A 22,401-nucleotide genomic window follows, 5' to 3' on the forward strand; every position below is an offset into this window, starting at 1 on the left:
GAGAGCAGAGCCTGGCTTCGAGGCTGGGTGTGCTGGGAACACAGAAATGACTAAAGTTTGCCTTGAATGTTTCCTTAAATGTCTGTATTGAGCATTTGCAGCGAGCAGTGCCCACAGATGGTGTGGAAGTGTGTGTTTGACAAGCACAACAGGAATAGAACCAGCTACAGCATGATCTTAGCTTAAATTAGGGTTGCAAGCAGAGATTTTTTGGCCAAAAGTTGATGCTCTGTGGGGAAAGTCTGGTGCAGAACACCATCAGCAAGCACACGTGGCTGGGATCACCCCTGTGTCCCCCAGGGTGCAATGTTGCATTATGGATCCTTCCATTAATGCATTTTAAATTCATTTCCCAGCAAACTGCAGGAATATTCAGGGTTCTTCTGCTCCCTTATCCCCCAAGGAGCCTCAGCCCAGTCCCCAGCTGTGAGCACATGTGGTTCCTGGGGAAGGGCTGGGCTGGAATTCCCTCCTGTGTGCCACGTGGAGGATCCCTCAGCTGCAGGAGCTGCCATGTTTTATTCAGCAAGTGGTCATAAATAATGAAATAAGACTTTTAGAAAAGCCAGAGGTCCCAGTGGGCTGGAGGGTGATGGATGATTCTGAGGCAGCAAGGATGGGGAGCTGCCAGATGGCTTTCAAGGCAAGTGCCTGCTGCCACCAGAGCTGTCCCTGTGCTGTCCCCTCGTGCCAGGGGCCACCAAAGTGTCTCTGGATTTAAATGGTGCCTGTGCCCTGCAGCTGGGGGTGTTCTGACTGACCCAAGCACAATTAATTGGGATTTTTTTATAGTGGTCAGCCAGTGAACTCTTGAAGTGGCAGAGCATGGCTGCAGCTCTCCATCTCTATTTTTTGCTGTAAATCCTTTGGGTTTTGGGTACTTTGGCTCCAGTGTATGGCTGCTGTGCCACATTTTTTGCTCATTTTTTGGTGCAGGATCTGGTGACCAGGAGCATCCCCACAGCTGCCCTGTGGCACTGTGAGCAAGCTTGACCCTGCAACAGGACTGGGAAAAGGATCTCCCTGGGGACTCTGTTTGCATCTGGCTTGCTGTAAACGATTTCACAGAGTTATGAGCATGGCCAGATAGACAGGAGGTGCTGTGCTTCCACAGAAATGCCTTAATAACCAGTGAAAGAGGCAGGAGAACAGACTGCAAACATCCCTGAATGATCCAGAGTGCAGGTTCAACAGGGAAAAATCTGACCAGGTAGAGCAGTTGTGAGTGAATATTGCCTTGGACTAATCAAACCTGGAGTTCTTGGCTTGCTCCTGGTTCCTGCTGGGACAATATTTGGTTTTTTTCCAGCAGTGTAAATGACAACAGGGCTGGGTGACAGCAAAGCTGGACTTTGGATGATGCAGATCCCTGGGAATTCTGTGCAGAGAGGTCTGAGCCTTCATCCTGAGGCTGGGGTTGTTGGACAGGTTTGATTTCACTTTCCAGGGGAATTATCCTCACAGCTGGAGCCAGGGGGGTTGTTTGTGTTGTTGTGGAATATTCCTCTCAAGTTTACCTCCAGCTAAATTATTAGTTGCTGTTTTAATTTCCTTTCTAATAAAAGAAGAGCAAACATCTCATTTCCCTCTGCTGGCACGGAGATCCAGAGTGGGCAGCTTCATCTGTTGGGATTGTTCTGGCTACAATCTGAGAATTAGCATTAAAATGCTGGGATGCAGCACATCCAGAGGCTGTTCCAGCCCTCTCTGTGCAGGGAGCCAAGTGTGGCTCAGCCCATGTCCCCAGGGTGTCACAAACTCCTGGCAGATCCCAGCTGGGCTGATCCCAGTGGGGTCTGTCCAGGAGTTCTGGGGTTCTCTGGCTCTGAGCTGTCCTACAGATGCCAACTGTGTCTGTTTGGGCAGATGTGAGATGGTTTTGTTGGAAAACTTTCTTGGTACGTGGAGAAAATTGGGATCTCTTGGCTGTATTCCCTGGAAATGTTGAATTCTGCTCTGCAAGTGTCCAAGACCACGTTGAAACGAGCTTGGAGCAACCTGGGATAGTGGAAAGTGTCCCTGCCCATGGCAGGGGGTGGAATGGGATGAGCTTTAAGGTCCTTTCCCACCCAAATCATTCCAGGATTCCTTATTTTGTGTTATGTGTCTCTCAGGTCTCTGCTGCTTGTGTTTGTGTTTATCACACACTTCCAGTCCTTTAGACTTCCTTCATTTATTTTTAGCATTACAACCTCAGCCAACACAGTGCAATTTTTAAATTTTATTTATTTTTAATGAGTAGTTTTCCACTAAACTGTGTCTCTTGGAAGGTGTTTTGTTTGTGCCTCGAGCGTGCAGGTGGTCTGTGCAGTGTTGGCACAGAAATTCCCAGTCAGAGCTGGGTCCTGCTGTCCTGGATGGTCCCCAGGCCCTGGACAGACAGATGGTCACTGCCCTGGGGAAGGCACTGCAGGCATTGTGTCAATATATTGAAATTTCAAACAAATATTGGAATATCCTGCTTATTTTGGGATATTTCCTGGTTGAGTCAGAAGCTGCACCTTGAATTTCAGGTGTATTTTGGGAGAGGGTGTTAAAATCCTGATACCACCAGTGCTGCCATGAGTGTACATTTAATATCTGTGTGTTATTTTAATATCAGTTGGGTGTGTGAGAGAGAAGTGCAGTGTCCTGCTGGCAGAGGAAGCTCAGCCTGCCTGGGGGAGGGTCAGGAGCCATCTGGACAAGGGTGGCTCAGCCAGCTGGAAGAGCCAAAATTTCAGGGAATCCCTAAGGACCCCAAGATGTGAACCTCCCTACCAGGGCTGGATGGCTCCTGGGGTGGGCAGGCTGCCAGAATATCTTTGGTGGACTTACAGGTGGAGTTACAGGTGTGTGCTGCTTCCCATCCCTGACCCACCCCTGCAGGAGGAGACAGAGGATTTCCTTTATGGAGCTGTCAGCCATGTATAACTTGATTAGACCTTGCAAAAGAGTTTAATTCCTCAAATGATGCCATTAAAGGTCTGTCATTCCTGCAAGGTTTGCTTGGCCAAGCCTTGACCTGCTGTATTTCCCTCCTCCCTGTGCCCTCAGGGAGAGCACTTTGCTGAGCTGAGCTTCCTTCACACCTCAGCTCTGTGCTGGGAACACTTTCCCCCGTGTTTTCCAAAACCAAGATGTTGTAGAGGCACTGGAAGATGAGATCCAGGCATGGTGGCAGCTGTGTTTGAAAGGAGAAGTGGTTGGGAATATTGAAGGAGCAGAGATTCAGCAGGATTAGGGAGAGGACAGCTGGGGACAGAAGTCACCACTCTGCTGCCAGACCCAGCCTGGCAGGTCTGACCTCCTGTCTGCTCCCTGCGAAAAATATCCTCCTAATTTGTGTGGGGTCCTGCTTGTTTTTGCCCCCCAATAGTGCCCCTGATGAGCACTAAGTGACAGCTTCCTCTGGATGAGAAGGAACAGAGAGGGCAGAGCTGCTGGCACTGCTGTGCCAGTGGAATTCCTGGGCACAGCTGGTGCCAGGTGATCACTGAATTGGGCATTGATGGATTGCTGCAGTCATTTGGGACAGCTGTGTCACAGGAAATTTGGCAAACAGAGTGAGAGAACAGAACAATGCTGTAAAAACCTTAAATATGGGATTTGGGTACCTTTATTAGATGATTTTTATCTAAGTGATGCTTAGTTCTCTCAGTTAATTCTCAACTCATTGTTTTCTTACTGTGAAGTTTCTCAAAAATGAAACAACCCTTTTTTTTTTTTTTTTTTTTTTTTTATACCTGACTTTTTGAAATAGCTGGTGATGCTCAGCAGGCAGAGCTGCACCAACCTGGGAGCAGAGGAGGTTCCTGTGCACCCACCCCACTGCAGGGCTCCTCTCTCTGGTCCATGCTGAAATTCCATGTTTTCCCCTGTCCTGCAGGTGAAGCAGATCATGGAGGAGGCTGTGACTAGGAAGTTTGTGCACGAGGACAGCAGCCACATCATCTCCTTCTGTGGTGAGTCTCCCATGCTGGGGTTTTGGTGCTGTGCCATTCCTGGGAACACTCTCCTTGGGCTGGGGAAGTGGGGAGTGCCAGAGGATGGAGTCCCTGAGGTCTTTGTGCTTAAAATATCTGTCTGAAGAGGGAGGGATGCTGGCAGTGTGTGCAGCCATTGAGGAAGGACTAGAAATAATATTTTATTTTAAAATTCCCTTGAGAACTGATTCAGCTGAAAGTCTATCAAGTCCAAATCTTTACTTTGCTGTTACAATATAGGAGTTTATGGAAAGGAGGCTGGGCTTTCTCTTTTCCTGCTGGGCCCTCACATCAAGGACACTCAGGAGCCTTTCCCAGCCCATGGCCCCTGTGTGGCATGGAAAGAGCAGAGCAGACTTCCAGGTGTGACTCATTCCCTGCTTTTCTGTGCAGCACGAGGCTCCTCAGCCTGGGATTATTTATAGGCTCCTGCAACAGGGAGCTGAGGCATCCAGGCACAAAGGGCTCCTTGGTTCCTGGTGTCCTGCTCCATCCATTCCTCTCACTGGAATGGCTCCTCCACCTTCCCCAGCGTTGTGGCTCTCCAGGAGCTGGGTGAGCTTATAAATAATCTTTTTCTGCCAAGCAGAGCGTGCTGCAAGCCTGGCTCTGGCTGCCAGAGCTGCCCTTTTCCCTGGAGAGAGCTGCCTTCCCAGCAGAGCCCTCCTGATGGAGCCCTGTGTGCACAAACCCCTGGGGATGCCAGGGAAGGGCAGCAGCCCCTGGGCCCCTCTGGGTGCTGGGGGAGGGGTTTGGAGCAGACAAACACGAGCTGGCATCTGTCACATCCAGGCTGCCCTGGGAGGCTGATGGGGAGCCCAGGGTTTGGTGTCCACGTCAGCCAAGGCTGCTCAGCCCCAGGGGTTTGGATTGTCTCAGAGCTCTGGGCAGCTCAGGAACATCTTCAGTGTTTTACCAGCAGTCAGAGCTGCCCCATCACCTGGGCTCCTGCACCATGTGTGTGTCTGCTGCAGTTTATATCCTGAATATCCTGACACAGCTGGGCTCCAGAACTCATCTGATTTTAAAATCCTAAACCCATTACCCCTGGATTTAGTAGAGCACAGGGAGGGTTTTTCCTGTGGAAGCTGCACATTTCCCTGTAGTTTTGCCAGCAGGAGTGGTGTTTTGCATAGATTCAGATCTGGCACTGGGAACAGATGCTGCTGACAGCTCTGCCTTGGTGCTCTGTGCCAGAGACCTTTCAGGAGCTGAGATTTCTCCCTGCCTGGCAGGAGCTGGGATGTGCTGCCCATGACCTGAGCACAGTGAGGGCACCCATTTGTCTGCTGGGAATTTGGGGTGGGTGCATGGATATTTGGGGTGGGTATATGGGAATTTGGAGTGGGTATATGGGAATTTGGAGTGGATACATGGATATATGGATGTATGGGGTGGATACATGGATACATGGATATATGGAATTTGGAATGGGTACATGGATATATGGAATGGATAGGTGGATATATGGATATATGGAGTTTGGAATGGATACATGGATATATGGAATGGATACATGGATATATGGATATATAGAATGGATACATGGATATATGGAATATGGAATGGATACATGGAATTTGGTGGCACTGGGAGCTCACTCTCTGGGGAGTGCAGCTGGGCAGGAGCAGCCCTGGCTGCTCACCCCTGTGGGTCCCTGAGCTTTCAGCACCAGCCTGAGCTGGGCACTCCAAATGGGCACCCCTGGGTGCAGCCCCAGGCAGGTGGGGCTGTTTGTCACTTGCATTTCAAGCAGTAGAAATGGAGCATAGGACACATGAGGGAGATGTTGGCTTTTCTGGCAAAGCCAAACAGCAATTTGGGTTTTATTTTATTTGTGGCCACACCTAATCCTGGGGCAGGTGGAGCCCTCTGGGCTTTGGGAGGGCTTGTGCAGGGCCTGGTTTCAAAGCCAGGTGTCCATGCAGTGGCTCTGCCTGGCTGCTGGGGGCCAGCAGGGCTGGGCTGGCCCAAATCTGTTCTGTCAGCACAGGCTGTGTCTCAGTGCCCCTCTGGTGCTGCTGCTCAGCACAGAGCAGGATGATGAGCCTCTCCCAGCCTGGAGCTGCTGTGATGGGGCTGCATGGAATGCCTTCTCCTGAGTCTCCATGGAGTTGTTCAGCTCTAGGGAGGGGTGCCTTTCCAGGCAGGAGGTGAAGCAGCATCTGGTGGGTTCAGCTCAGCAGCTCTGCCTTCCCAGGGAGGAGGGAGCAGAACTCATCAGGCCTGGATCAAGGGGCTGAGGGTCTGTGTGATTTTCCAGGGCTTTGATCAGCCTGTTTAATCAGTCTGTGTTTGGCACTAGGCATCCATCCTGAGCCCTCCCAGGGGACTTTGGGAACGAGCTGCTGGCTGAGCCTGTGTGTGTGTGTTTGTCTTTCTGTGGAGTCATTGCTGGTTCCTGGGATCCCTGCTCACCATGGCAGGACAGGGAAGGTGTCTGGGGCTGTCTGGGCACCCACTGGGGTTTGGTGAGTGCCTCTGGGCAGAGTCCAGGACATGGAGCCTTCCACAGGGGCTTAATGAGTCCCTGAGTGCCAACGGAGTCCCCAAAGCCAGACTGAGCTGCTGGCATTGCTGTGGTTTATCTTTCAGCTTTTCCAAAAAATGTTTGTATGAACACTGAGAATTTTTTGGGAAAATTTCCCCATTTCCTGTGCTGCTTTAGAAACCCTCATTGTGCCTATCATTGCTCTTGAGCTTTCTCCTCCTGACTCATCCCATCCTCACTCCTCCTGTGCCCATCCCTCAGAGTGTGCCAAAGGGAAAACCTCAGGGATTTGCTGGTTTCTCCACAATCCTCAAAAAACCCACAAGGAGATTATCAACCTGTTTGCCCAGCAGAGCAATTGCCCTGCCTGGAGAAGCTGTGCTGCTTGTTGTTAATTCCCATGTGGGATGGGATCACAATTTCCTGAAGCCAAGGTGGGGATGTCTCTGCCTTCAGATTTACTGTCTGGGGAGTTTTAGGAGCTTTCATCCATGGAAGTGTTCAAGGATAGCTGGATGGGGCTTAGAGCAACCTGGTTTAGTAGGAGGGGTCCTGATGAGCAGTGCCTTTCTGGATTCCTTGTGGTCCCCTCAGAGGTGCTGTGAAGTCTCCACACAACTGTCCTGGTGTGAAGGACAGGTGTCTGCCAATAAAGGCAGCAGCTTCTCTTTGAAATGGAGAATGTAAACCCCCTCCCTCCAAATTATTATAATTTTGAAATTAAGGGGCTCTCAGGCAAAGATATGGGAATTAGGAATAACAGTTATTTGCTAGGAAAATTAAAATAAAAATACAGTATTACAAAGAACAATCCCAAAGCACTGCCAGAGTCGGAATCCAAGCTGACACCCGTCAGTCAGTCAGGGTGTTGGCACAGTCCCATTCAATGGTGGCTGCATCCTCCTGCAGTGGCAGATGTGGTTCAGCTGGAGCAGTGCTCCTGGAGAAGGTGAAGTTTTCCTCTGAAGCTCCAGGGATGATGTGGAAAGGTCTGGCTTTCCTCTGGAATCCAGTGGAAAGAAGGTGCCTTGGTGTCCAAAATCTCAGTTTTTATCTGGGTAGGAAAGGCTTGGCTGCTCCCCTGGCTGGAGCATCTCCCAGTGGGATGATGGAATTTTATCAGTCATGCCCTGGGACTCACTGGCCATTAACAGGAGATATCTCCTGGAGGGAGGATGGGCTGTGGGAAAGATAAAGATGGTTGCCCAGCTGGTTTAAAGATGGCCCATTAGCAGGTAATATGTGCCAGGAGATCAGGGGCACTGCCCCACCTGGTTTAACAGATGGGGACAGAATCCACATTTCTGGTCAATCCTGTACTGCAACCCAAGATAACAACCTTGCTGTGCAGCCCCAGCTCTCTCAGCCTGGCTCTTTAGGAAGATGCTCCTGATGTTGGCCCAGCTGGGTAGAGCATGGTACTAACAAAACCACGGTGCTGATCACTGTGTGTTATCAGGGGCCAGTCACTCAAGGAGCCTCTGATCCCTGGGTGCTCCCAGCTGGGGATATCCCTCTCCTTTCTCTGTGCAGCTGCCGTGGAGTGCTGCGTGCTGTTCGGGCTGAAGCGGAGGGCGGCCGGCTTCCTGCGCAGCAACAAGATCGCCGCGCTCTTCATGAAGGTGGGCAAGAGCTTCCCCCTGGCAGAGGAGCTCTGCAGGAAGGTGCAGGACCTGGAGCAGCTCATTGAGAACGCGTAAGGCACCGGGCGTGGCTGCCACTCCTCCCTGCTCGCTGGGATTTTGGGCTGGGGGGTGTGGTTTGGGTCCAGCTTGAGCCTCCACAGGAGGGTTTGCTCCTTCTCATGGGTTTTTTATATTTTGACCAAACTGGTTGCTGTTCTAGGGTTGTGGTTTAAGCTCTGGCTCTCTGTGCCCCTGCTCTGGTGCTTCAGGGACAGCTGAGCACGCTGCTCCTGAGCTGTCACAGTTTATGGGCCACTTCACCCAGGCAGCTGGAACCACAGCCTGTCTCAGTGTGCAGGGCTTGAACCTGCAGTAATTCAGCTGCTGTTTGGGAGAGGATTACTCATCCTTGGACAATTAGTGGGGAGATGGATGGAGCAGCTACCTGCAGGCAGGAATTTTCAGCTGTCCTAAGAGGAGCTGCTCTGCCTGTGAGCTCAGCCATGAAAAGATGTGTGGGCTGGAAGATTCTGCTGAGGGAGAGAGGGGTTTACAGTGAGGAACTGATTTTGTGGCCTCTGGTTTCAAATGCAGCTCTGGATTAGGGGATGGGGGACAGGAAGCACCTCCAGAGCTCTGTCCCAGGAAATTCCTGGTCCCCAAACCCTGGTGGCAGGAGTGCCCTGGGCTCACCCAGAGTTCAGGGATGAGCCTGTGGTGTTGTTGTCTCTTGTTTTGTGCCTCTGAAGGCGGAACCAAGGCCAGGGGGTCCCGGAGAACGTGCGCAAGGTGCCCAAGATGCCCAACCTGTCTCCTCAGGCCATCAAGCACCTCTGGATCCGCACTGCCCTCTTCGAAAAGGTCCTGGATAAAATCGTGCACTACCTGGTGGAGAACAGCAGGTGAGCACCCATGTCCCTGTCCATGGCAGGTTAGTTAGGAGGTGGTGATGCTTGCAATGTGCTGCAGGAGGGTTGCTGCCCTCCAGGAATTCCTCAGCTGGCCTGTTTAGGGCTTCTTGCCCTCTCCCCATCAAGGGAAGATAAAGAGGAGGATTTAAATCACTGTCTATAACTTTGCAGTGCTCCAGCATTCTGCTGTCCTTTATTTCTTCTAGTAAGTACTATGAGAAGGAAGCTCTCCTGATGGATCCTGTGGATGGGCCAATCCTTGCATCTTTATTGGGTAACACTTCCTTTACTTGCTTTCCCCCCTTGCTTCCCAAATCTGTGACCTGCAGACCCGGGAGGTGACCCGGCCGTGGGATCGAGGATGGCTCCCTTATCTTTGTGGGGTTCCTCTCCACAGTGGGGCCCTGTGCACTGGAATACACCAAGATGAAGACTGCTGACCACTTCTGGACAGACCCCTCTGCAGATGAGCTGGTGCAGAGGCACCGGATCCACAGCTCCCACTGCCGCCAGGACTCGCCCACCAAGCGCCCGGCGCTCTGCGTGAGTGGGGCAGGAACTCCCTCTGCTCTCTCAGACCCACAGCATCTCCCTTTGCTTGTGCAGCCCTCTGATGGGGGAAGTCTTTGAGGCAGAGGTGCTGGGAATATAGCCCATGAGAGCCCTGGTGTGCCAGCCCCTCCTGGCACTGCATCCCAGGGTCTGCGTGCCTTGGGACAGAAAGCTGGATCTGCTCTGTGCACTGCCAACAAAGCTCACTCCTGGGGCTTCTCTGAGCTGGGGCAGAGCCAGGAATTCCTTTAGAGGACCCTGAATCCCCTTAGAGGACCCTGAGGGAAAGATTTCTAGTAGTGACTGTCATAAGTGTGTAAGTGAGGAGGAAATGAGGTCTGAGGGATGCCAGAGGGTGTCTGTGCTCACCTCACGTTTGTGGGTGTGTCTCCTGCAGATTCAGAAAAGACACTCCAGTGGCAGCATGGATGACAGGCCATCCCTGTCTGCCAGGGACTACGTGGAGTCCCTGCACCAGAATTCCCGAGCCACACTCCTGTACGGCAAGAACAACGTCCTGGTGCAGCCGGTGAGTTCCTGCTGGGAAACCTGCCCTTGGGAGCCTGCTCTGCCCCAGACTGCTCTTGGATGGAGAAATGCATGTTTTTAACCTGGGAAGACAGTGAGTGGACTGTGTTTGTGGAGGCCTTGGTGATACAGATCCTCCCAGTGGGATGGAAGAGCTCTGCTCCAGTCTGGGTGGAAACACAGGCTCCTCTCCCTGCCCGTTCTTTACCACAGAACTCCTCCTCCTGTCCCATCCTGCTTCTTGTAGTCAAATAAATGAAGTGCCAACTGCTTTTAGGTGGAGCTGTTAAGTTTTCCTTGCTGGGCAGTTGCTCTCAGCCTTTTTTCCAAGGCTTTGAGATATCCTGGAGTCTCTGCCAGGAGGTTTTCCAGGGACACAGTGGGTTTGTCCCTGGTGTGGCTGGGTGGGCTCAGGTGCAGCAGGCAGGGCTGTGTGAGACTGGGCTGCAGGGCTTTGTGTTCCTGGCACCTTCCAGCTCACTGTGGTGCTGTGTTTCTCTTCCCAAGAGAGATGACATGGAGGCAATCCCGGGGTACCTGTCCCTTCACCAGACTGCTGACATCATGGCACTCAAGTGGACCCCCAACCAGCTGATGAACGGCTCCGTGGGCGACCTGGACTATGAGAAGAGGTGAGAGGCTCTGAGTGTGCCAGACCAGAGGGGGAAATCTTCCCCTGGGTCAGAGTTTAAATCTGGAATGCAAAGCCATCACTGTTTTCCCAGAGCAAAACCATCATCCTTGAGCCTGTAGCGGGAAGGAGGCAGGGAGAGGGTGGCAGTGGTGGTGTGAGATGTGTCTGTGCTGGGGAGGAGTGGGGCTTGCTCCAAAACACACAAAGTGGTTTCATTTGTTCCCTTGAGGGATTTTCCCTCCCCTCCCTCCCAGCACACTCTGCTCCTGGGTTTCTCTTGGCTCCAGGAAAGTGGGAGTGTTTAGGATACTGATGCATTGACCTAGAGTAGAAATCTTCTTCTGCAAAACTTGGTCTCAGTTTTGTTCATTGCCAGTTGTAAGTTTTTGGGTTTTGTTTAACTGTGTTCTTTTCATCTCCCCTTTCTTCTTGGCCCCTGGGCTGTTCAGTTGTGCCTGGTGCCCTCCCCTAAAATCTGTTTTCATCTCTACACTCCATTTCTGAATTCCTGCCTTGGGCATCAGCCTAAACTCTAAAAATTCCCAGTGTCAAGACGTGACCAAGGAGGAGAGGAGGCAGATGGCACAGTGGGTATGACTGTGCAGGGAGTGACTCTTGTACACCTTCCTGTCCTTCATGAGCTGCTTTCAATGTTATTTCAGCACTATTTTTGTGAAGTGGCAGATGCTGCTGCTGCTCAGAATCTGGAGATTTGCTTTGTTGCAAGGAAGTGGGATGTGATTGAGTGCTGACACCCTTGGACAGCAGTGCTGGGCTCTCCACAGGAATGAACTCTGCCTCTGCTCTGTCTGGTGGCCACCAGCTCTCCAGCATGTTCTAGATTTGCTCAGACACCTCGAGGTGCCTGTGCTGAGACAGTTCTAGAACAGAAGCAGCTCAGACCAAAACTGTTGTGAGCTCTGAAAAAACCCCACAGACTCTGAGGGTTTATTTCCTCTCCCCAGGGCAGAGCAGCAGCCCAGGCTTGGACCTCACTGCACATTTCCTTGGGGCTCCAGAGCTGTTCCTGGGGGATTCTTGGGGTGCTCAGAGGAGAGTGCTCAGCTCTGCAGGGCTCCAGTCTCTCACTGCAGTTGCCAGGACCCATGGACACATTTCCTGTGTCTGGGAGCAGTGTGAGGGCAGAGAAACCACCCAGGGCAGGCAGGACAGGGCTGGCTCAGGTGGCAGGGACAGTTCCTGGTTCAGGAGGGATGCTGTCACTCACCAGGCTGGGATCTCATCCTTCCTGTGGCTTTGCCTGGTGCCAGGGGATCTGGAGCAGGATTTGGAGCTGCTGTGAGCAGCAGCAGAGCCCCTCACAGCCCTGAGGCTCACAGCCCCCCTGTGCCTCTGTTGCAGCGTGTACTGGGACTATGCCATGACCATTCGCCTGGAGGAGATCGTGTACCTGCACTGTCACCAGCAAGGTAGGGCAGAGCTGGGCTGCTGGGGCTGCCACACGCTGCCCCTCGGTCCCTCACCCCTGGGCATGGTTCTCCAGCCTGGTCACTATGATTTAAGTGCTTCTAGCAAAGTCTTTCCCCAGCTCCTGGCTGTGGTGATTTCCAAGGGGGTGATCCCAGCAAGCCTTTCCCAGGGCCTGCCTTATCATGGACTTAGAGAAGAAGGAAGAAAGTCCTTATTTTCCATTCCCTGAGCTTTCCCTGCCCTCTGCCTGTGCTGCTCCCCTCACTGATGGCTGTGCTGCTCTCGCTGTTGCCAACAGTGGACAGTGGTGGCACAGTTGTCCTGGTGAGCCAGGATGGCATCCAGAGGCCACCCCTGCGCTTCCCCCGTGGAGGACACCTGCTGCAGTTCCTGTCCTGCCTGGAGAACGGCCTCCTGCCCCACGGGCAGCTGGACCCACCCCTCTGGTCCCAGCGGGGAAAGGTGGGTGCCTGTCCCTGCTGGGTTCCCATGTGCACCCCCTCTGCCTGGCATTAGTGGCTGCTGTGTTTAAACAGCAAAATGGATGTGGTTGGGTTCAGCTCAGCTAAACAGAGACTTCTGGACAGCTCTGGGGGTGGTGGGAGGGTTTGGTTCTCTGGGCTGTACTTACCCTGTGGATTCACCTGTCACTGGAAACTTGTTCCGTGGGCTGCTGGAGCCCAGGGAATGTGCAGACATGGCAAAGCATGGGGGGCAGGAGCTGGGGAAGGGAGTGGGTGGCTGGTGAAGGCACGTTCTGCTCCCCCAGGGAAAGGTGTTTCCCAAACTGAGGAAGAGAAGCCCCCAGGGCTCCTCCGAGTCCGCCTCCGACAAGGAGGATGAGGAAGCCACGGATTATGTCTTCAGGATCATCTACCCTGGGACACAGGCTGAGTTTGGTGAGTGCAGGGCAGGCTTGGGGGGTGTAGGAGCTGGGACAGGTGCTGATGGGCACAGGGCAAAGCAGGAGGTGGCTCTGCCTGATCCTAAATGTCACCATTCCTCCCTGGGAGGGTGGGAGGCCCTGGCACAGAGTTGTGGCTGTGCCATCCCTGGAAGGGTCCAAAGCCAGGTTGGATGGGCTTGGAGCAAGCTGGATCATTGGAGGTGTCCCCTGCCCATGGCAGGATGTGGAGCTAAATGATCTCTAAATTCCCTTCCAACCCAAATCATTCCATGATTCTATGTTTGGCCTTTTTTTTTTTATTTATTTTAACTTCCACTTGCTACTGAGCCCTTTGTTTCTGCAGCTGCCCAACAGTGTTAATGGTCAGAAAAAAACCTCTTACATGTGATTTCAGAAAAAAAATCACTTTGGTCACTTGGGGGCCACCTTCTGCCATCACTAGCCCCCAGGGCTGACTCTTCTCTTGCTGCACTAAATCCAGGGATGTTCCTTCAGTGTGGCTCCTGCAGCACAAAGGGGAGGTCACAGCACCTGCTCTGGGTGCTGCCAGGCTGCACCACCTGTCTTCAGCCCCTAACTCGAGGGAGGGGATCCTGCTGGATTCTCCAAACCAGAAATGCCTCTTGATGTCTGGTGGTGAATGGTCTGAACCTGGCTGGAATGTCTGTACATTTGTCCTCACTCTTCTGTGAGATGCCAAGAACTGTTTTCTGACCTCTGAGGACATCATAGATGACTTTATAAGGAGGAAGGCATGAGTTTTAGGTAGAAGCTTGAGTTTTAACTAGAAGTTTGAGTTTTAGGTAGAAGACTTGTGGAGTGTTTTTTAAAAAAGCTCTGAAATCTGAGGGAAACCTTTTTCCTACATTTTGGAGGCTATGAGGGAGAAATTACATCTGCTGTGACTCCTCCATAACGTCAGTTGAGGTTATACTTGGTTCTCCCTGTCTTTAGCTGACTAACACAACTCAGTGAGTCAGATAAAAACCTGATTGAAGCTAAAGCAGCAGATAGAGATGTGCCTTTCTGCCTTTTGATCTACCCCTTAAAATTCCATGCTGGGGGCCACATTTTCTGGGAAATGAATTGCTGCCATTTCCTCAGCTGGCATCATCACAGCCTGTGCTGTTCCTCAGCCAGGGGTGGAACTGCATCATTCTCTTTCCTCCACAGATTCTTCTCTTCTCCCCTTTCATTGGTGCCTTTGTGCTCTCTCTGTGTCTCTAGTTGCCATTAATGGTGCTTTTCACCCATTCATTGCACCTGTGACTGCTGGGAGAGGGAAGATGATGAAGATTCCTGCTGGAAGGAAGATGGTGGTGATCCCTAAATGGTGTCTGAGCCTCCCTGGCACATCCCGAGCTCTCCGTGCTGCTCTGGGCTCCTCTTGGCATCAGAGTAATGAGCTGTTGGTTGGGTCTGGTGCTCAGCTCACCTGTGTTGTCACTTGAGAGGTCCTGTCCCTGTCACCACTGACTGCCACTGACCCATCAGGGAGGGGAAGGGACTTTTGTGAGAATTATTCAATATTTTTCCTGCCAATATCATTTATTCTTTATCACAAGCAGGGAGAGCCAGTGAGACCAAGGGAGAGTGAGGACACCTTTTCCCAGCCAGAAGATGAAATTTCTACAGTTTAATTTCCAAGAATGATTATTCCTCATGGGCTGGGCTGTGTGTGGGTGGTACCTGAGCAGGACCCAAGGCCTTTGCAGTAGCACTTTGGGTTTAAGCAGGGATTAACAAGTGACAACATGCAGAGCTCCTGCTGTCCCTCTCAACCCCTTCATCAAGTCTTCATCTCCTGTCTTGTGATTTGGTTGCTTCCTTCTTTCCCTGAACTGGATGGAATCTTTTGAGGGATGGGCCTTTTCCCTTCCAGTTTTCTGCTCTTCCTGGGACAGCAGCTGATTTCAATCCTGTTTTCTCTCTGCAGCCTCTGTGTTGGGTGTTGGGTTTCTGCCTTGGTCAGCACGAAGCAGTTTAAGATCAGCTCTCTGAATTAGCTGGTTAATTAGTGATGGTTCTCTCTCATCAGTGCTCTTGGTTCCCTTTCCTTTCTCCTGAGCTCACCAGTGCTGTGATTCCCTGGTGGGCCCTGCTTTGCTGGGAAGAATGGGATGCTGTGTTTGCCAATGAAAGCTCTCTCTCTGTTGTGCCCCTGTGGCTCCCTGACTGCAGGGCAGTGCCAGCCTGTAGCTGATGCTCCTCTCTGCCCCCCTGCAGTGCCCCAGGACCTGATGGACGCTCCAGGGGCTGTCCTGCCCCCCATGTGGCAGCCCAGCACCCGCAAATCCTCCTGCTCCTCCTGCTCCCAGAGCGGCTCCTCGGACGGGGGCCCTGCCAACGGCTGCAGCCACGAGAGGTACGAGGGCACAGGGGCACACAGAGCCAGGGCTCAGTGCCCAGGGGAGGTGGCTGAGCTGAGGCTTGTCCCTGCATCTCCATAGCTGGCAGCAGGAATTCTGCTCTGAACCCGGGCAGCATCCCTGGTGAATCTCTGCAGGCAGAGCTGGGTCTATGGGATCAAAGCCAGGCTTAAGGGGGTGCACAGGAGCCTTTTCTCCCCTCACATCCTGTGAGGCTAATTAGAAATTCCATTTAGGTTTTAGTACCTTTTTGACCCTCTGATGTTTCTTTATTGTGAAGTTTATGGATAATTTGGTCAGGGTTTTTTCACTTCCATTCAGAATTGTATTAGTATTATGTATTATTGTATTAGTATTATGTATTATTGTCCATTACTTGGACCTAGCTTGCTGTGCACACTCTTAAAAGTGGTGCATAGCCTGAGTGTTATAAACATCCTGTGTGTTTTTGTTGGCAGAGCTCCACTGAAGCTGCTGTGTGACAACATGAAGTACCAGATCCTGTCCAGGGCTTTCTATGGATGTGAGTACCTGTCACACTGCTGCTGCCTTGGGATGAGGGATGGGATGAGGGATGAGGACCTGGGCTGGGGCAGCTGGCAGTGGCCAGGGGAGCTGGGACCAGCCTGCTGCACGTGCTCAGGGTGGGGAGCAAAGAGCTGGACCCTGAGCCCTGTGAGCAGCAGCACTGGGGCTACAAGACGAGGAACTTGTCCCTGTGAACTCCCTGCTCCAAGGGTGTGGCTCAGCCTCACCAGAGCTTTCTCCTGCTCTTCACCCTCGTGTGGTGTTCCTGCTGCAGGGCTGGCCTACTGCAGACACCTGTCCACGGTGAGGACTCACCTGTCAGCCCTGGTCAACCACAGCATCGTGTCCCCCGACGTGCCCTGCAGCGCCAGCGCGGGGCTCACCGTGGACATCTGGCACAGATACCTGCAGGACAGCTCGGTAGGGCCACCCCTGGGGACACTGCTGCCAGCAGGGAGCCCAGGGCAGTGTCACTGGAGTGCCTGTAGCGTGGGGAGGTGGTGGAACACGTCAAGGAGTGAAGGCAGGCAGGCTGCACAGAGCCTAATCCTTGGCACGTGAGAGCTGAGGAGTGAACACTGCTCTTCTTAAAGAGCTTCTGCTCAGAGCCTGCCTGCAGCAGTGTCTGTCACCCAGCTACTGCTGTCCTGACGTGCTGCCAGCTCAGAGGCACAGCAGTGGCCCTTGGTGACTTTGGTGGGCCACTCTTTGGTGTGGAGAGCCAAAATATCCACCCACAGCAGCCCCTAGAAATTGCCCTCCTACTCCCTCTGCCATGGGCATCACAGCTCCAATCCCCCACAACCACACTAGTTTGAACCTCTGCTTAATCCTTCTCCTCACCCTAGGCCTAGTATATGAATGAATCCAAGGAGGATTAGAATGGGCAGAATAATAGAAAGTTAGTCTAATCAAGACAGTTGATTTCAGCTCAACAAATTACAGTATTCACCCTATAACTTTCTTCATGTCCCACTTACACCTAAGCTTTTATGTAGCACTCACCCTAAGCAGCCTAGGCCTAGCCTTCCACTGAACACACTTAATCTCAGCCCTACTTAAACCCAGGCAGGGTTCTGAGGGATCAGATGGGCAGCAGGGCTGGGGTTGGTCGGGGTCTGGGGGTGCTCTGGGTGCTAAAGGGTGCCACAGCCAGGGGACACCTGCACCTCTGATGTCCCAGCTGTGTCTGTGCCCTGAGCCAGGCTCTTCCTACAGAGTTACGAGGACCAGGAGCTGCTGAGGCTGATCTACTACGGCGGGATCCAGCACGAGATCAGGAAGGCGGTGTGGCCCTTCCTGCTGGGCCATTACCAGTTTGGGATGACGGAGGCCGAGAGGAAGGAGGTTGGTGAGGGTGTGCTGCCAGCTCAGCAGCCCAGTGTGCTCACTGGTGTGCCCACTGATAGCCCTGTGAGCCCTCATGGCCACTCTGGGCTGGGCTGTAGGAGTGGGGTCAGCAGGAATTCATAGGGCCAAGCTTGTCACTGGTGCATCTCCTCATGCTCAGAGCAATGTGCACATTGGGAGGGCAGGGTGGAGGTGGATGGGCATTTTTCCATCCAAATTTTGGCCACATTTTGTGCTTCAGTGTTTAAGTTTGAAGGACAGGTGTCTGCCAATAAAGGCAGAAGTTGGTTTTTTTTTTGAAATGGAGAATGTAAACCCTCTTCCTCTAAATTGTTATAATCTTGAAATTAAGGGGCTCTTAGGCAAAAATATGGGAATTAGGAATAACAGTTCTTTGCTAGGAAAATTAAAACAGAAATACAGTATTACAAAGAGCAATCCTAAAAACACTGACAAAGTCAAAATACAACTTAATACTTTGTCAGTTGGAGTGTTGGTAGCAGCTCAATTAAATGGTAGCTACAGTCTTTTTGCAGAGGCAAATGTAGTTTAGTTGAAGCAGTGGTCATGTAAAAGGGTGCAGTTTTCTTCTGAAAGTTTAGGGATTATGTAGAAAAGTCTGGCTTTCCTCTGGAATGCAGTGGAAAGAAGGTATTTTAGTTTTTAAAATTTCAGGGTTTATCTAAGTAGGAAAGGCTTGGCTCCTCTCCCTGGCTGGAGCATCTCCCAGTGGGATGATGTAATTTTATCAGTCATGCACTGGGACTCAATGGCCATTAACAGGAGATATCTCCTGGAGGGAGGATGGGCTGTGGAAAGATAAAGATGATTGCCCAGCTGGTTTAAAGATGGCCCATGAGCAGATAATGTGTGCCAGGGGATAAGGGTCACTGCCCCAGCTGGTTTCAGTAGATGGTGACAGAATACACATTTCTGGCCACATCAACCCAATACACCTGGTTTAAAGATGGCCCATTAGCAGATAATACGTGCCATGGAAATAAGGATCACTGCCTCAGCTGTTTTCAGCAGATGGTGACAGAATACACATTTCTGGCCACATCAACCCAATACACCTGGTTTAAAGATGGCCCATTAGCAGATAATATGTGCCATGGAAATAAGGATCACTGTCCCATCTGTTTTCAGCAGATGGTGACAGAATCCACATTTCAGTCACATCCTGTACTGCACCCCAAGGCAATCAGGCAGTGTGCAGGGTGGGGGTGGCTGTATCCTGCAAACCCCATCTCACACAGATGTCAGCAGGCCTGGGGCTGCCAGGCCCAGCCATCCCCAGCCTGTCCCCTCGTCCCCAGGCTGACGAGCAGACGCGGGCGTGCTACGAGCACACCATGGCCGAGTGGCTGGGCTGCGAGGCCATCGTCCGGCAGCGCGAGAAGGAGTCCCACGCCGCCGCCCTGGCCAAGTGCTCCTCGGGGGCCAGCCTGGACTCCCACATCCAGAGGATGATGCACAGGGACTCCACCATCAGCAACGAGGTGAGGGCGTGGGGGGACTGGGCACTGATGCCTTGAGGAGCTGGAACAGAGGCTGCACAGAGCTAAGAGGAATAAAATGGGTATTTACACCCTGCCTGGATGGCTCCAAGGTGGAAGTAAAAAAGAGCTTGGTGGCATGATCTCACATCTTTATAGACTTTAGTCTGTTTGCATGCAGGAGTCAACCATCCAATTAATAGTCTCAAATTGTAAGGTTTCCTCCTCCTTGCTTGCAGATCCACCCTCCTCTTTTCACGTTGTTTATGCTCAGGGCCTGGAGTTTGAAGAAACTGTCCTTGAGTCAATAGCTGAAATCAGACTATTTTGTCTTCATCACCCTAAGCACGATGGAAAAGCATACCCAAGCAGAGCAGAAAACTCAGAACTTAAGGCATCATCAGGTCCTGCTCAGCCTGCTCCCCTGGCCTGTGCCCACCTGTGTGTCTTGTTCCTCAACGTATTCTGTGGAATTGAGGTTCTCATTGCCTGCTGTGCCTGGGGCACATCAGGATCAGCTCCATGGAACGTGGTTTGAAGTAGGGGTGAGGAGGAAGGGCATGTTCCTGGCATTCAGGGGCTGTGAAGAAGGGCACTGGGCTTCCTGGCTCCCTTTTCCAGCATGGAAGAAGCCTCAGCACACCCTCAGTACACTGTGTCATCCGTGGGGACACCCAGCACCTTGGGACTGGCTTTTAGCAATGCAGTGAGGAATGAGATCCATAGCCCAAACCAAAGGGTGTGGAGGGAAAAGCCTGTGGAAGGAAAGGCAGTCCTGGGAACAGAGTCCAGGGAGTGTTTCCATGTGAGGTTTGTCCTTGGAGGAGAAAAGCCCAGCATGGCAGAGCATTCCCTGACCTCAGGCTGCTGGCCCAGAGACTTGATCTGCTTCCCTCTGGGAACTTTTGTGTGGGTGCTTTGGGAAGGAGATGAGCTCAGCCCCAATCCTGCAGGCTACATGTGTGCCCAGAGATGCAGGGAAGGCAGGTGTGAGCCAGGGGCAGGGTGGAACTGGATGATGCAGCTCTCAGGGTGAGCAGAGGCGCTGCCCCCTTGGCTGAAGCCCTGGGAATCATTCCCATCCCCTCAGCATCTCCACTCCTTCCTTTGTACCCTCGTGTGCCTTTTCTGGGAGCAGGCACTGGGAAGGGAGCTGGCAGAGTGAACACACACAAAGTTCCCCCCTTTTCCCATCTCAACCTGAAATTTCCTGTTTTAAGTGCTCCCATGGTAATGGAGGAAAACTGTCGCCCTTCCTCTCCCCAGCAGAGCCCTGCCCAGCAAACACCCACAATACAAGGGTGGGGACAGCTGCTGTTCTGAATGTGCTGTATTTTGTTAAAATCCTGCTGCTTGAGTGTGGTGTCATGGCCTTGCTCAGCTAACAGGGAGGACTTGCTCTCACTGAGGGCTGGTTGCTCAGAGGGACCCCACAGAGCTGAGCATGGAGCTGGTGCCTGCAAAGCCCAGCCCTTCCCTCTGTGCTCCAGCTGGAAGCCAGAACAGGGTGCTCGTGACTTTGAGAGGAGCTGCTTCCACTGAGTCTGGCTTAAAACATCAATATTTGTCCTTGAAGAAAAGGAAAAAAAGCACGAATATGCTTGGAGGGACTGTTTTATAGCCTGACTTCATCGTTTATGTAAACTGAGCTGGGCTGAGCTGCATTGCTGCCAAATTAGGACAGAGATTTGTAGAAATTTGCACTCCAGGGAGGCAGCATGACCTCTGTGCAGAGGAAAGCAGCTCCTGCAGATCCAGCACACAGCACCTGAACAAGTGCACTGACCTGGGGCTTTGGCTTTGTCACCTTCCCAGTGGTGTCAGGGGTCGAGGCAGGCACAGCACAGCAGCATTGATGTGACAGGAACGTCCTCCATGGGTCAGATATCTACTGCGTGCATTTTCTGCTTGTTCTTCACCTGCAGAAGTGCCACCTCTGCTTGAGTTCCCTCCCCCTGACTGTTGTTCTTTCCTGTCTCCCTGCCCTTGTCGCTGTCCCCTGCAGTCCTCGCAGAGCTGCAGCTCCGGCCGGCAGAACCACGCGCGGCTGCAGAGCGACTCCAGCTCCAGCACCCAGGTGAGCACCTTGTCCCTCCAGTGCCTGTCCCCACGGCTCTGCCTCGGCTTGGCCTGACCCCTCAGCACTAGCACAGTGATTTCTGGCAAACAGAACCGGTGTTGGAAGAAGGAAATAAGTCCCCAAGCTGCTTTGGAGCCACTGATGTCAGAACTGTGCTGTGCTTATGGTGTTCAGTGTTCACCTGCCAGCCCATGGCTGCTCCCTCTGTTCATGCCCAGGTGTTCAACACCTGTTGAAATTTCTGCCCAGTATATAATGCCAAGCAAAGCATAGCCCTTCAGAGCAGGGATTTGTGGGCTTGGAGTTGTTCAAATGACCAAGTGCTGACTCAAATCCAGAGAGAAGGAGCCAAAGGGGGATTTTCCTCCCTCTCCACTCCTGGGAACATGGGCACTATGAGTACACAGCTCTTGGGGATGTTGTGCCCATGTTCCTAACTGGGATATCTTCCCACTCTGCAGGTGTTTGAATCTGTGGATGAGGTGGAACAGACTGAAGTAGATTCTCAGCTGGAAGATGGCAAACAAAGCAAGATCCCCAATGGGACAGTCCCCAATGGCACATGTTCCCCTGATTCTGGGCACCCCTCTTCCCAAAACTTCTCCATCACTTCGGGCTTCTCAGAGCGCAGCTTCAGCAACGAGGATAGTGCCCTGGAAACCACCAAATCCTCCTCCAGCTCACAGGGAAAGGCTGCAGGGTCTGATGTCCCAGCCCCACAGGACACAGATGGTGTCCAGCAGGAGAAGCTGGAAGGCCAAGACAGCCTGGAAGGTGAATTTTCCACTGGTGGAAGCGTGGACTTTGTCCCTATGGGTGAGGGCTCGGCAGGGCTGCTGCGTGACAGTGACACTGTGGCCCTGACTGTGGTGGAGAGCTGGGCAGACAGTGAGGCTGAGAAGCAGAGCCTGGTGGAGAGTGAGGACAACCTCTCTGAGGAGCCAGAGATGGAGAGCCTGTACCCACAGCTGGACTCTCTGACTGTCACTGATCTGACCAGCACTGAACCAGCTGCTCTCTCCTCCACGGGTGTCACCTACTCTGTAAGTACAGACCTGGCCAGGGGGTTCCTTCCTGGCTGCCTCCCAGAACCCCAGAACCCTCTGGAGATCATCCAGTCCAGCCCCTCTGCCAAGGGGTAGGTGACACAGGAATGTGTCCAGGTGGGTTTGAGATGTTTGCAGAGAGGGAGCTTCCATGTTCTCCCTGGGCAGCTGTTCCAAGGCTCTGCCACTCTGCAGGGGAAGAAGTTTTTCCTCATGTTGAGGTGGAGCTTGTGTTTGTTTATGGCCATTGCTCCTTGTCCTGTCACTTGGTACCAATGGAAAGAGTGGCATTCTTCTCTTCACATGATTTGAGATGTTTATATGGATTGATGAATTTCTTCTCAGTCTTCTCCAGACTGACCAAGCTCAGCTCCCACAGTCTGTCCTCATCACAGAGATGAGGACCCCAAATAATCTCTCTGGCCTCTGCTGGACCCTCTCTGGCAGCTCCTTGTCTTTCTTGAGCTGTGGAGTGCAGAACTGAG

General features: G+C 52.4%; 1 protein-coding gene across 2 annotated transcripts in view; it reads left to right on the top strand.

The window, feature by feature from the left end:
• The window catches only part of SGSM1 (small G protein signaling modulator 1), a 35,246-nt gene that overhangs the window by 3,646 nt on the left and 9,199 nt on the right, over positions 1-22,401 (top strand). Inside the window, exons 3-20 of one of the 2 annotated variants that reach the window (XM_056503916.1) lie at positions 3,869-3,944; positions 7,990-8,152; positions 8,831-8,983; positions 9,199-9,266; positions 9,390-9,535; positions 9,942-10,073; positions 10,580-10,704; positions 12,069-12,136; positions 12,436-12,599; positions 12,907-13,036; positions 14,272-14,442; positions 15,271-15,409; positions 15,872-15,936; positions 16,216-16,361; positions 17,160-17,288; positions 18,611-18,793; positions 20,796-20,867; positions 21,332-21,913. In XM_056503916.1, coding sequence (XP_056359891.1) covers positions 3,869-3,944; positions 7,990-8,152; positions 8,831-8,983; positions 9,199-9,266; positions 9,390-9,535; positions 9,942-10,073; positions 10,580-10,704; positions 12,069-12,136; positions 12,436-12,599; positions 12,907-13,036; positions 14,272-14,442; positions 15,271-15,409; positions 15,872-15,936; positions 16,216-16,361; positions 17,160-17,288; positions 18,611-18,793; positions 20,796-20,867; positions 21,332-21,913 — 2,712 coding nt within the window. The remainder of the gene's footprint in view (positions 1-3,868; positions 3,945-7,989; positions 8,153-8,830; positions 8,984-9,198; positions 9,267-9,389; positions 9,536-9,941; positions 10,074-10,579; positions 10,705-12,068; positions 12,137-12,435; positions 12,600-12,906; positions 13,037-14,271; positions 14,443-15,270; positions 15,410-15,871; positions 15,937-16,215; positions 16,362-17,159; positions 17,289-18,610; positions 18,794-20,795; positions 20,868-21,331; positions 21,914-22,401) is intronic. The other variant, XM_056503917.1, reaches the window with a different exon arrangement.

This window comes from Oenanthe melanoleuca, chromosome 15 (genome assembly GCF_029582105.1).
Source record: "Oenanthe melanoleuca isolate GR-GAL-2019-014 chromosome 15, OMel1.0, whole genome shotgun sequence".
Taxonomy (NCBI): domain Eukaryota; kingdom Metazoa; phylum Chordata; class Aves; order Passeriformes; family Muscicapidae; genus Oenanthe; species Oenanthe melanoleuca.